The sequence below is a fragment of the Palaemon carinicauda genome, chromosome 32 (assembly GCF_036898095.1).
Source record: "Palaemon carinicauda isolate YSFRI2023 chromosome 32, ASM3689809v2, whole genome shotgun sequence".
Classification (NCBI taxonomy): domain Eukaryota; kingdom Metazoa; phylum Arthropoda; class Malacostraca; order Decapoda; family Palaemonidae; genus Palaemon; species Palaemon carinicauda.
The window spans coordinates 24,164,587-24,177,471 of record NC_090756.1 but is presented as its reverse complement, the minus strand read 5'-3'; the positions used below and the strand labels follow the sequence as shown (position 1 = coordinate 24,177,471).

Here is a 12,885-nt window from a genome sequence, read left to right as displayed (position 1 = left end):
TTCTATTATAGTATGCTATTTACCGTCGAATTTCTATTATAGTATGCTATCTACCGTCGAATTTCTATTATAGTATGCTATCTACCGTCGAATTTCTATTATAGTATGCTATTTACCGTCGAATTTCTATTATAGTATGCTATTTACCGTCGAATTTCTATTATAGTATGCTATTACCGTCGAATTTCTATTATAGTATGCTATTTACCGTCGAATTTCTATTATAGTATGCTATTTACCGTCGAATTTCTATTATAGTATGCTATCTACCGTCGAATTTCTATTATAGTATGCTATTTACCGTCGAATTTCTATTATAGTATGCTATTTACCGTCGAATTTCTATTATAGTATGCTATTTACCGTCGAATTTCTATTATAGTATGCTATCTACCGTCGAATTTCTATTATAGTATGCTATTTACCGTCGAATTTCTACTATAGTATGGTATCTACCACAAAGTATGTTGTCTACCGTCAATGTTAATCCTCCTGTTTGATGAGGATTATCAAACAGATTACTTACCACCAGTATGCTAGCCTCATTGGACTTTAATGATAGTTTAATAATGTTTATTGGCTGGACAACATGGGTGCATAAGCAGTTTGTAGGGAAACTTTTTTTTACAAATTATTCAAAGCTCATCATACAACAATGTTACAAGTTATTTAAATGAAAAATCAAATATTTCAAAACTGAAAGAAAAAAATCTATGAAAAAATATTCAATCAAAAATTTATTCTACTACTGCTTGTAAACATATCTTACATCATTCAAGAAAGCAGGAAATACATCGTCGCCTTTTCTCAGAACTTTCCAATTGAAACCACCACACTACACACTTCCAGACACATTAAACCAATCAGTGACAGTATTAGGTGATTTCCCAGTTAATTGTAAAGTAGTGTTAATTGGGGTCTCATAAACAAAATAATAAACCAATTCCAAAATTTCAGAGAGGGGTGGTAGATAGCAAAATCGGCGGTAGATAGCATACTATAATAGCACCTAAATACTTTTGTCGTATTTATTAAGAATCTCTTAATGATTCTCACCTTCATTCTAATCGGTGATTCTTCCATTTCATTTCTTTTCAAAATCTATTTCTAAACAGATGAAGAATCATTTGTTATTCTACTTATATATTAAGAATCATTACTAGAAATATACAAGAAGTAGCTGGAACAAGGAAGTATTAAAGGAATTCTGGAGCATTCAGAATCTTGCTTTTCCAGCTAGGGTTGTAGCTTAGCTAGTAATAATAATGATAATAATAATAATAATATAATAATAATAATAATAATAATAATAATAATAATAATAATAATAATATTCCTGATATGTTTTAAAAAAAATACAATTTAACAGAAACCACAAAAATTGTGATTAAAATCAGACGTCATTAATATGACATATATATATATATATATATATATATATCATTTATCTCCGGTCACGCTCAGCTCTCCCTGCCCACCAGGTGAGGGAAAGAGAGTAGTCATACCTGCAAGAAGAACAATAGACGAACATCAAGACAAGCAGCCAACAGAGATATACATAGTCTCTCTCTCTCTCTCTCTATCTCTCTCTCTCTCTCTCGTAAGTATTCTTCTTTTTAATTTTCATTTTTTTTAATTATGTTCTGTTCTACTCTGTATCATCTAAATTTCTCTCTCTCTCTCTCTCTCTCTCTCTCTCTCTCTCTCTCTCAAGTATTCTTTCTTTCATTTACATTTTTTCTTCATACTGTTCTGTTCTAGTCTCTGTCTGTCTGTATATTCCATGTTATATTCCTCTCTCTCTCTCTCTCTCTCTCTCTCTCTCTCAGCAGTCCATTATCCCTCCTTTTCGTGATTAGAGACTTGAAGTACTCTCTCTCTCTCTCTCTCTCTCTCTCTCTCTCTCTCTCTCCATAAGTAGGAGAGCACTATAGTTCATTTCTTTTATCGAGTCATATTTGCACCGACTCGCAGCGGTGGGTGCCCTTTTAGCTCGGAAAAGTTTCCTGGTCGCTGATTGGTTGGACGAGATAATTCTAACCAATCAGCGACCAGGAAACTTTTCGAGCTAAAAGGGCACCGCTGCAAGTCGGTGCATATCTGCCTCGATAAAAGAAATGGACTGTAGTTTATGGTCACAGATAATAATTTAAGTTCACCTTTCCGCTAATTTGTTAATTCTTCTTCATATTATTTGTAAGAGAAAATGCTGTCTCACGAACATAGGCTGACGTAAATAAACAAAACAATTTTATATCGTCAGCGGAAATTATATTAAATCTTTTTGTACTTTGGAGTTTTTCAGAAATCTTTGTCGCTCGAGTTTCTGTGCTAAAGTCAATTTAGACGATTTTTTTTTTTTGTAATTCAAATTCATTGGCTTCGAACGAAGTTGAAATCTTTCAGCATGAACATCCAAATATCGTTAAGTATATGTATATATATATATATATATATATGTGTGTGTGTGTGTGTGTGTTTGTATGTTTAATGTTTATATACGTAGGTAAATGCAGATATATGTGCATTTTTAAGTAATTTATAATTTATTAGAGATCAGTTTTGCTTTTACTCTCTCTCTCTCTCTCTCTCTCTCTCTCTCTCTCTCTCTCAGATTTTAATTTTAGCAAAAAAAATTTTTTTATATATACAGCATTTTTTTCGATTTTTGACGGGACAATAAGAAAACTGCACCTATAATGAAAAAGTACGATTTTGTTTTGTTTTTGAATAAGAAAGCAAATTCCTCAGATAAGTAAATGATTAGTTAATTTCATTTAAGAAAATCTGTGTCACCACACCTATAGTCATTGGCAAAATATATATTTTCATATATATATATATATATATATACGTGACTAGTTTCGTCTCTTGGCTTGTTCAAGAGGACTCGTGAAGAAGTCAAAGACGAAACTGGTCATATATATATATATATATACAGATATATATCTCTGACATGCTCATACCTGTCTTACTATTCTTATATTGAAACCAAATTCAAAAATTATAATTTCTAAAGATTTTATTCAAAAACACAAAATTAATTATTGCATTAGGTAAATAAATTAATGAATATTATATATATATATATATATATATATATATGCATTTATTATTCAAACAGGCCACATACCAGCATTTACATTTAATCAAAGAAGTAATATTATTCCCACGAACAAAATGACGAAGATGAGAAATTTCTAGGACAATAAGTACCGATAACCAAACTACGAACTAACAAAAATCATTTAAAAAAAAAAAAAAAAAAAAAAAAAAAATCTTTCAGAATTAATATCTTTAGAAACGAAAAATTCCAATACTTCCTTTTAGGAGAGTCCATCATTAACGATTGATTATTGGAACCTTGATAATTATGTCCTTTAAGACGTCTTTTTTAATTAAGCATTAGTAAGGTTTCCAATAACCAGGTTTTGGCGGGTTTTAAATTTAGCGTTCGGTAGTATTACTTCGAATGAGATTCAACCAAAATAAATTCCTATTAAAAAACTTCGAATGATATTCAGCCAAAATAAATTCCTATTAAAAAACTTCGAATAAAATTCAGCCAAAATAAATTCCTATTAAAAAACTTCGAATGATATTCAGCCAAAATAAATTCCTATTAAAAAACTTCGAATAAAATTCAGCCAAAATAAATTCCTATTAAAAAACTTCGAATGATATTCAGCCAAAATAAATTCCTATTAAAAACTTCGAATAAAATTCAGCCAAAATAAATTCCTATTAAAAAACTTCGAATGATATTCAGCCAAAATAAATTCTTATTAAAAAACTTCGAATGAGATTCAGCCAAAATAAATTCCTATTAAAAAACTTCGAATAAGATTGAGCCAAAATAAATTCCTATTTAAAACTTCGGATAAAATTTCAGCTAAAATAAATTCCTATTAAAAAAACTTCGAATAAGATTCAGCCAAAATAAATTCCTGTTAAAAAACGTCGAATAAAATTCAGCCAAAATAAATTCCTAATAAAAAACTTCGAATGAGATTCAGCCAAAATAAATTCCTATTAAAAAACTTCGAATGAGATTCAGCCAAAATAAATTCCTATTAAAAAACTTCGAATAAGATTCAGCCAAAATAAATTCCTATTAAAAAACTTCGAATAAAATTCAGCCAAAATAAAATCCTATTAAAAAACTTCGAATAAGATTCAGCCAAAATAAATTCCAGAGTCTGGCAGTAGCGGGAAATAAGTTCGTTAATTTACCTTTATTTTACGATAGATAATGATTATTAAGGTGAAATAAAGGGTAATTATATTGTTATTATTTATTCTTGTATTCTTTATTCATTATTTCTAATGTAATTTATTTATTTCCTTATTTCCTTTCCTCAGTTGGATACTTTTCCGCCTTTTGGAGCCCTTGGGCTTATAGCATCCTGCTTTTCCAACTAGGGTTGTTGCATAGCAAGTAATAATAATAATAATAATAATAATAATAATAATAATAATAATAATTATTATTATTATTATTATTATTACCCAAGATACAACCCTAATAATTGTTGTTATATTTCGGTAGTAGACCCTCTTTTAAAGGTTAAAATTGTCTGGTTTCAGTTCCAATTTTATCAGAAAAGATACTCACCAGAACGTCAGCCGGGAAAAAGCCCCCCCCCCCCCCCCCCCCTGTGGTGCCCAAGCACAGCAGTGGCCTCCCCAAGAAACAGCTTAAACTCACTCTCCCGGACTGGGATCGATCTGCTACCATGCGAATTCTAGGCGAACACTACTGCTGTACTAGTCAGGAGGTTATGTTGGATTTATTATTATTATTATTATTATTACATACATATACCAAAGGCACTTCCCCCAATTTTTGGGGGTAGCCGACATCAACAAATGAAACAAAACAAAAAAGGGGACCTCTACTCTCTACGTTCCTCAGCCTAACAAGGGACTCAACTGAGTTCAGCTGGTACTGCTAGGGTGCCACAGCCCCCCCCCCCCCACGTTATCCACCACAGATGAAGCTTCATAATGCTGAATCCCCTACTGCTGCTACCTCCGCGGTCATCTAGGCACCAGAGGCAGCAATCGCTCGCCATTCATTCCTATTTCTAGCACGCTCTCTTGCCTCTCACATCTATCCTCCTATCACCCAGAGCTTTCTTCACTCCATCCATCCACCCAAACCTTGGCCTTCCTCTTGTACTTCTCCATCAACTCTTGCATTCATCACCTTCTTTAGCATACAGCCATTTTCCATTCTCTCAACATGGCCAAACCACCTCAACACATTCATATTCACTCTAGCTGCTAACTAATTTCTTACACCCGTTCTCACTCTCACCACTTCGTTCCTAACCCTATCTACTCGAGATACACCAGCCATACTCCTTAGACACTTCATCTCAAACACATTCAATTTCTGTCTCTCCGTCACTTTCATTCCCCACAACTCCGATCCATACATCATAGTTGGTACAATCACTTTCTCATATAGAACTCTTTTTACATTCATGCCCAACCCTCTATTTATACTACTCCCATAACTGCCCCCAACACTTTGCAACCTTCATTCACTCTCTGACGTACATCTGCTTCCACTTCACCATTTTCTGCAACAACAGACCCCAAGTACTTAAACTGATCCACCTCCTCAAGTAACTCTCCATTCAACATGACATTCAACCTTGCACCACCTTCCCTTCTCGTACATCTCATAACCTTACTCTTACCCACATTAACTCTCAACTTCCTTCTCTCACACACTCTTCCACACACTCTATATTATTATTATTATTAAATGCTAAGCTACAACCCTAGTTGGAAAAATCAGGATGCTATAAGCCCAGGGTCCCCAACAGGGAAAATAGCCCAGTGAGGAAAGGAAAAAAGGAAAAATAAAATATTTTAAGAACAGTAACATTAAAATAAATATCTCCTATATAAACTATAAAAACTTCAACAAAACAAGAGGGAGAGAAATCAGACAGAACAGTGTGCCCAAATGTACCCTCAAGCAAGAAAACTCTAACCCAAGATAGTGAAAGACCAAGGTACAGAGGCTATGACACTACCCATGACTAGAGAACAACGGTTTGATTTTGGAGTGTCCTTCTCCTAGAAGAGTTGCTTACCATAGCTAAAGAGTTCCATAATTTTACCATGAGAATATACTTTCAAAATAATATATATATATATATATATATATATAAATATATATATTATATATATATATGAATATATATATATATATATATATGTATATATATGTATATATATGTATATATACATATATATATGTATATATATATATATATATATATAAATATATATATATATATATATATATATATATACATATATATATATATTATATATTTATATATATTTATATATATATATATATATATATATATATAACAATAATAATAATGATAATAATAATAATATACAGCATTAAATATTCTCACTACCTTATTTGATTACGCCAAACTACCATTTCTTCTTCGATCTGTCTCCACTGGCGTCCACCATAATAAGAGTCTGCCAGGAAACACTAACTCCTAAACTGTCCTTTGAATTGGAAATAATAGATGAGAGTCTATTTGATTCCCCTGGAGGGCCTCATGAAATCCTTTCAATTTATTCTTATGACACCAAGGTGTCAAATTGTCTATCTACGGAAGTTCCCTGTGATCTTATTAAGGTTAGGTCAATTCTCTCTCTCTCTCTCTCTCTCTCTCTCTCTCTCTCTATATATATATATATATATATATATATACATATATATAAATATATATATAAACACATATATATACATATATATATTTATATATATATATAAATATTATATATATATATACACATATATACACACACATATATACATATATATATATATATAGAGAGAGAGAGAGAGAGAGAGAGAGAGAATCACAAAACGCAGTTGAAGGAAAAGAAAACGATAAATTGACGAGCTGAGAAAAATTAAGAGAGAGAGAGAGAGAGAGAGAGAGAGAGAGAGAGAGAGACCGCAAAAATGGAGTTGAAGGAAAAGAAGACGGTAGATTGACGAGCTAAGAAAAATTGCGGGTATAAACTCAACATATGACCATAAACAGACGCCAGTGGAAGGACATCTGAGGCCTTTGTCCTGGAGTGGACTAGCTACGGCTTATGATATATATATACCCAGGCACATACTCTTTATTATATAGGATAGATATATTTACTGAATTAATTTACAAAAGGATATCAGCCAAGACGCCGAAGGACACAGTCCAACTAACCTATCCATCCCAGCGTACTCTGGAATAGGAGAGAGTTATCCATCTCCAATTCTATCCAATCCTATCCAATTAAATCCTTCATCCTTTTCGACCCAACCTCACAATAATAGGATTTGATAATGTCACTCGTCCAGATGTAAAATTCTTTACAATTTCTTCTACCCATTTTGCAATTCCGATATTTTTTTTTTTTTTTTTTTTTTTTTTTTTTTGAAGGATCTTCAGGATGATGACAGAGGAGCAATAAGAATATATTGGTAATTTGCAATAGCGTAGAAGTAAATAATTATTATTAATACTTGTTAAGCTACAACCCTAGTTGGAAAAGCAGGATGCTATAAGCCCAGGGGCTCCAACAGGGAAAAATAGCCCCGTGAGGAAAGGAAACAAGGATAATTAGAATATTTTTAAGGACAGTAACAATATTAAATGAATATTTCCTATATAAACTTAAAAACTTTAACAAAACAAGAGGAAGAGAAATAAGATAGATGGTGTGCTCGAGTGTACCCTCAAGCAAGAGAACTCTAACCCAATACAGTGAAAGACCATGGTACAGAGGCTATGGCACTACCCAAAACTAGAGAACAGTGGTTTGATTTTAGTGTGTATTCTCCTAGAATAGCTGCTTCCCATAGCTAAAGAGTCTCTTCTACCCTTACTAAGAGGAAAGTGGTCACTGAACAATTACAGTGCACTAAATTGGTGAAATATAGAATAAGATATTGTTCAAATCGAATATATGAAATATAGATTGAGTAAAGGTGTGAGGTATAATATATTTTTTTTAGATGTGAAATATATGAAATGTTGGGGGGAGTTATGAAATAATTTATATTAAAAATGGGAACATATGAAATGTACTAAAAGAGAAGAGATATGAAATATAAAATTGGTAGATAGAAATTTTGAAAAACTGGTTACTGAATTCACGTATTCATGAAAAAGTTTTTCATCAAGTCAAAATTTCACTCCATTTTACAAAATGACTTTGAATTAAATCAAAAATTTTTATCGACCATAAATTATTCATGAAATGCGTATTTCTTAAGGAAGGTTTACTGAATGGTCTGCCAGGCCCCGACGCCAAATTAGAATGATTTTGTTATATTTGATAGTGATTTATTTAAGCAAATTGATGTTATTTTGCTGAAAAACGTTAACCGGAAAAAGAGATTTTTAGAATGCGGTAAAATCAGGAGAAAAAATTGATTAGAAATATGTCGGTAAGATGAGAAATCAGGACGAAATTAATTGCAGAAAAAATAATGTAAAATGAGAAGTTAGAATAATTAACTTGAAAAATGTCTGTTAGATGATAAATCAAGATGAAATTAATTCGAAAAATCGGTAAAATGAGAAATAAAGACGAAATTAATTAGAAAAATGTCTGTAAGATGAGAAATCAGGATGAAATTAATTAGAAAAATCGGTAAAATGAAAAAGCAAGACGAAATTAATTAGATTATTTCTGTTAAATAAGAAATAATGACGAAATTAGGAAAGTCGGAAAATGAGAAATCAAGACGAAATTACTTAGAAAAGATACTGTAAAATGAGAAATCAGGACGAAATTACTTAGAAAAGATACTGTAAAATGAGAAATCAGGACGAAATTACTTAGAAAAGATACTGTAAAATGAGAAATCAGGACGAAATTACTTAGAAAAGATACTGTAAAATGAGAAATCAGGACGAAATTACTTAGAAAAGATACTGTAAAATGAGAAATCAGGACGAAATTACTTAGAAAAGATACTGTAAAATGAGAAATCAGGACGAAATTACTTAGAAAAGATACTGTAAAATGAGAAATCAGGACGAAATTAATTAGAAAAGATACTGTAAAATGAGAAATCAAGACGAAATTGAAAAAAAAAATCAGGACGAAATTAATTAGAAAAAATACTGTAAAATTATAAATTAGGACGAAATTCATGAAAAAAAATAATCTGTAAAATTAGAAGAATCTCAGATAATGTCCGTAATAAGAAAACTAAATTAATATACCAGTTTAAATTAAATTTTTATCTCTGTCAACGAAGTTAGGAGGAGGTTATGTTATCGTCCCTGTTTCTTTGTTTGTGAAGAACTTCCTGCCCACAATTTTACTCTTAGAGTAGTAAAACCTTCAGGTGTTTATTGCTATTTTGAGACGTGACCTAGGTCAAAGGTCAAGGTCGAGCAAAAGGTCGACCGAAATAAGCTGCCTTGGCGGAGGTCTGCCCTCCTTGGCACCTATTTCCACTCCAACGCAACTCCGTCTTAGTTAATTCATGATTTTTTAATCAGATTTTAATCGAATTTTGTTAAATAGATCAAAGTTTTATTTTGGATTCGATTTGTTTGAAGGAAACCGCCATATCGAATCTAGAAGTGAAGATTATTATTATAGCTTTATGAGATCTATGATTTTGTTGTTATAATTATATTATAGTTTTTCAGTTTTTCGTAATTCACAACCGTACAAAAAAGAGCTATGTTCTAAGCCCTTAGGTTTATAGCATATTGCTTTTTCAATTAGGGTTATAGCCTAGCTTTTAATATATATATATATATATATATATGTATATATATATACATTATATATATATATATATATATATATATATTCTTACAAAAATATAACTGATTATACATATTCTTACAAAAATATAATTGAAAGTGTCATTATTATTATTATTTCTTTCATATTAATATCATTTATTACGGGTGATGATTTATTAATTGTTATTATTATTATTACTAACCAAGCTACAACCCTAGTTGGAAAAGCAAGATGCTATAAGCCCAAGGGCTCCAATAGGGAAAAATAGCGTTATAATTTTTGAAAACCTCCTTTTGAGATTTAACTAATATATAATAAAAACTTGGATTACTATATCTTTTTTGTTTGTTTATAGGTATAATACGTCTGTTTTTCATTTCTTCGAATATTTAAAAAAAATCAAACTTTTTTTATTTATTTTTATTGTTCCTTTTAAGACTTATCTTTTTAAATTTGTTTCATTTATCGCTAATCTTACGTTCTTCCTTTTAGCGATTTTTCTTTTAAACTATTTTTTTGGTAATTTTAATCATTTTGTTTCGCTAACCTTTATTTATTTTCCTTTTCTTAAATAGAAAGTTCCCACCTTTAAATTTTAAAATCTCTTTGACTTTAAAACCATATAAGTTTAAACAATTTAAATTTTAAAATATAAATTATAAATTTTGTTTTAGATTTTGAAATTCAAATTAAAAAATTCCAGTGAATTTTAAAATCTTGATTAAATTTGAATTCTTTTGAATTTTAAAATCAGGACTAAATTAAAAATCTTTATTGTATTTCTAAACAAATTTTGAAATCAAAATTTAAAAATCTTTCAAAATTTAAGTCTTATTTTTATTTAAACATCTCTATCTTCTATATATAAACATTTTTGTTCCCTAAATGTGAAAATTACTCGGTTTCCAAAAGTCAAAGATTATTATTATTATTATTATTATTATTAGCTAAGTTACATTCCTAGCTGGAAAAGCAGGATGTTATAAGCCCAAGAGCTCCAACAAGGAAAAAATAGTCCAGTGAGGAAGGAAATCTTTTCTAAATCTGAAAATAATATCTGTATTTATAATAATTCTATTTATGCTTTTAAAGTCTTTCGTTATTTTTTTTTATCATCATCATCTCCTACGCCTATTGACGCAAAGGGCCTCAGTTAGATTCCGCCAGTCGTCTCTATCTTGAGCTTTTATATCAATACTTCCTCATTCATCATCTCCGACTTCCCTCTTCATAGTCCTCAACCATGTAGGCCTGGGTCTTCCAATTTTTTTTTTACGCCAATGTATTTTATACCTTCCTTTCATTTTATCAATATGAATTATTTTATAATTTTTAAGTGTTATATAATTACTTGTTTTTAACTTTGAAGATTTTGAAACTAATAATTTCTTTCTAGAATTTTTCTTCTTATTCTAGAAGTTTTATTCCAGCTGTTACCAAGTTGTGGAATGATCTTCCTAATCGGGTAGTTGAATCGGTAGAACTTCAAAAGTTCAAAGTTGGAGCAAATGTTTTTTATGTTGACCAGGCTGACATGAGTCTTTTATAGTATATATATGACACATCTGTTTTTGACGTTGTTAATAGTTTATATAGGACATATCTGTTTTGACGTTGTTAATAGTTTATATAGGACATATCTGTTTTTGACGTTGTTAATAGTTTATATAGGACATATCTGTTTGACGTTGTTAATAGTTTATATAGGACATATCTGTTTTTGACGTTGTTAATAGTTTATATAGGACATATCTGTTTTTGACGTTGTTAATAGTTTATATAGGACATATCTGTTTTTGACGTTGTTAATAGTTTATATAGGACATATCTGTTTCGACGCTGTTACTAATTTTAGAATGATATATTGTTAATTTATTCTCATCATTTATTTATTTCCTTTCCTCACTTGGTTATTTTTCCCTGTTGGAGCCCTTGGGCTTATAGCATCCTGCTTTTCCAACTAGGGTTGTAGCTTGGCTAGTAATAATAATAATAATAGTATTTCAATACACAGTCCAATTTACTCGGGTGTATTTAATTTCCTTTAAAATATTTGTTTAAATTTGCGTTAATTTTTATTTTTAAATTTTTTTTCCAGATTTTCAAATTTCTATAAAAATGTTTTTGCGTATTACTTCAATAATGAAAAATACTTAAGTATTTTTTTCGAATATTTGAATATATTGCTCAATTTAATTTAAGGGATATATTTTCAATCCTCTGTTTGCTGAAGATTATATATATATATATATATATATATAATGTATATATATATATTAATTTTTTTGTCTTTATTAAGATTTCCTAACATAATTTTAGTATAGTATTTTTCAATCAATCTTTTCCGTTTTATATATTTTATCGTTTCTTTAAATCTATAAAATATATAAAAAAAATTAGGAGAATATACACAGGTAGAAGAAGAACTAGAATAAAATAGAATTAAAAAAAGCAGATAGAAATATATATTAGAAGCGGAAGTTTTTATAATCTAGTTTATAATATATAGGATATTTTTACAGAAATCCTTCAAAATACCTGTACGTGGCTTGAAGCTCCTGACTGTATTGGCGTGTCTGGGCAGAGCAGATCCTTCCTTGGAGATCCTCCTGTAGAGATCGAACATGTACCTAGGAGGGCGGGGCGGGGGCGCGTAGTGGTGAGAAGAAGCCAGATAGTCCACGCTAGGGACGCCCAGGAGCTGACGAAGGCCCTCCACGAGCTTCCCCGAAGGAGCGGTCAGGACGTCGTTGCTCCGAGAGCGGCCCTGGGGATTCCTGTGGGCGGCTTCGGCGAAGGGCATCGCTCCTAAGCACGCCCACAGGATGCATGTCCAGATGTACATGGTCGATTAATTAGGTGGGGGAGAATTAATCTGTTTTTACATATCGTGGAAGATTGACCTTGAAAAACGGAAGATTTGTGTGTCGAATATTTAATGTCGCGCAAAAACATCTGATTTGAATTTATAAATTGTATTTATAACCGCGTTCTCACTATGATTTATAACCCCGTCGCACTAATCTATAAGATACAAGCGAGAAGATCTTTGTTTTTTTTATATATTTAGAT

The 12,885-nt window shown here is 30.8% G+C and overlaps 1 protein-coding gene across 1 annotated transcript in view; it reads right to left on the bottom strand.

The window, feature by feature from the left end:
* Nucleotides 1-12,885, bottom strand: part of LOC137625345 (uncharacterized) — a 544,968-nt gene that overhangs the window by 531,969 nt on the left and 114 nt on the right. The window contains exon 1 of the mRNA XM_068356186.1: nucleotides 12,352-12,885. This exon is cut by the window's right edge and continues 114 nt beyond it. Within this exon, the coding sequence (XP_068212287.1) occupies nucleotides 12,352-12,658 (307 nt within the window). The 5' untranslated portion in view covers nucleotides 12,659-12,885. The remainder of the gene's footprint in view (nucleotides 1-12,351) is intronic.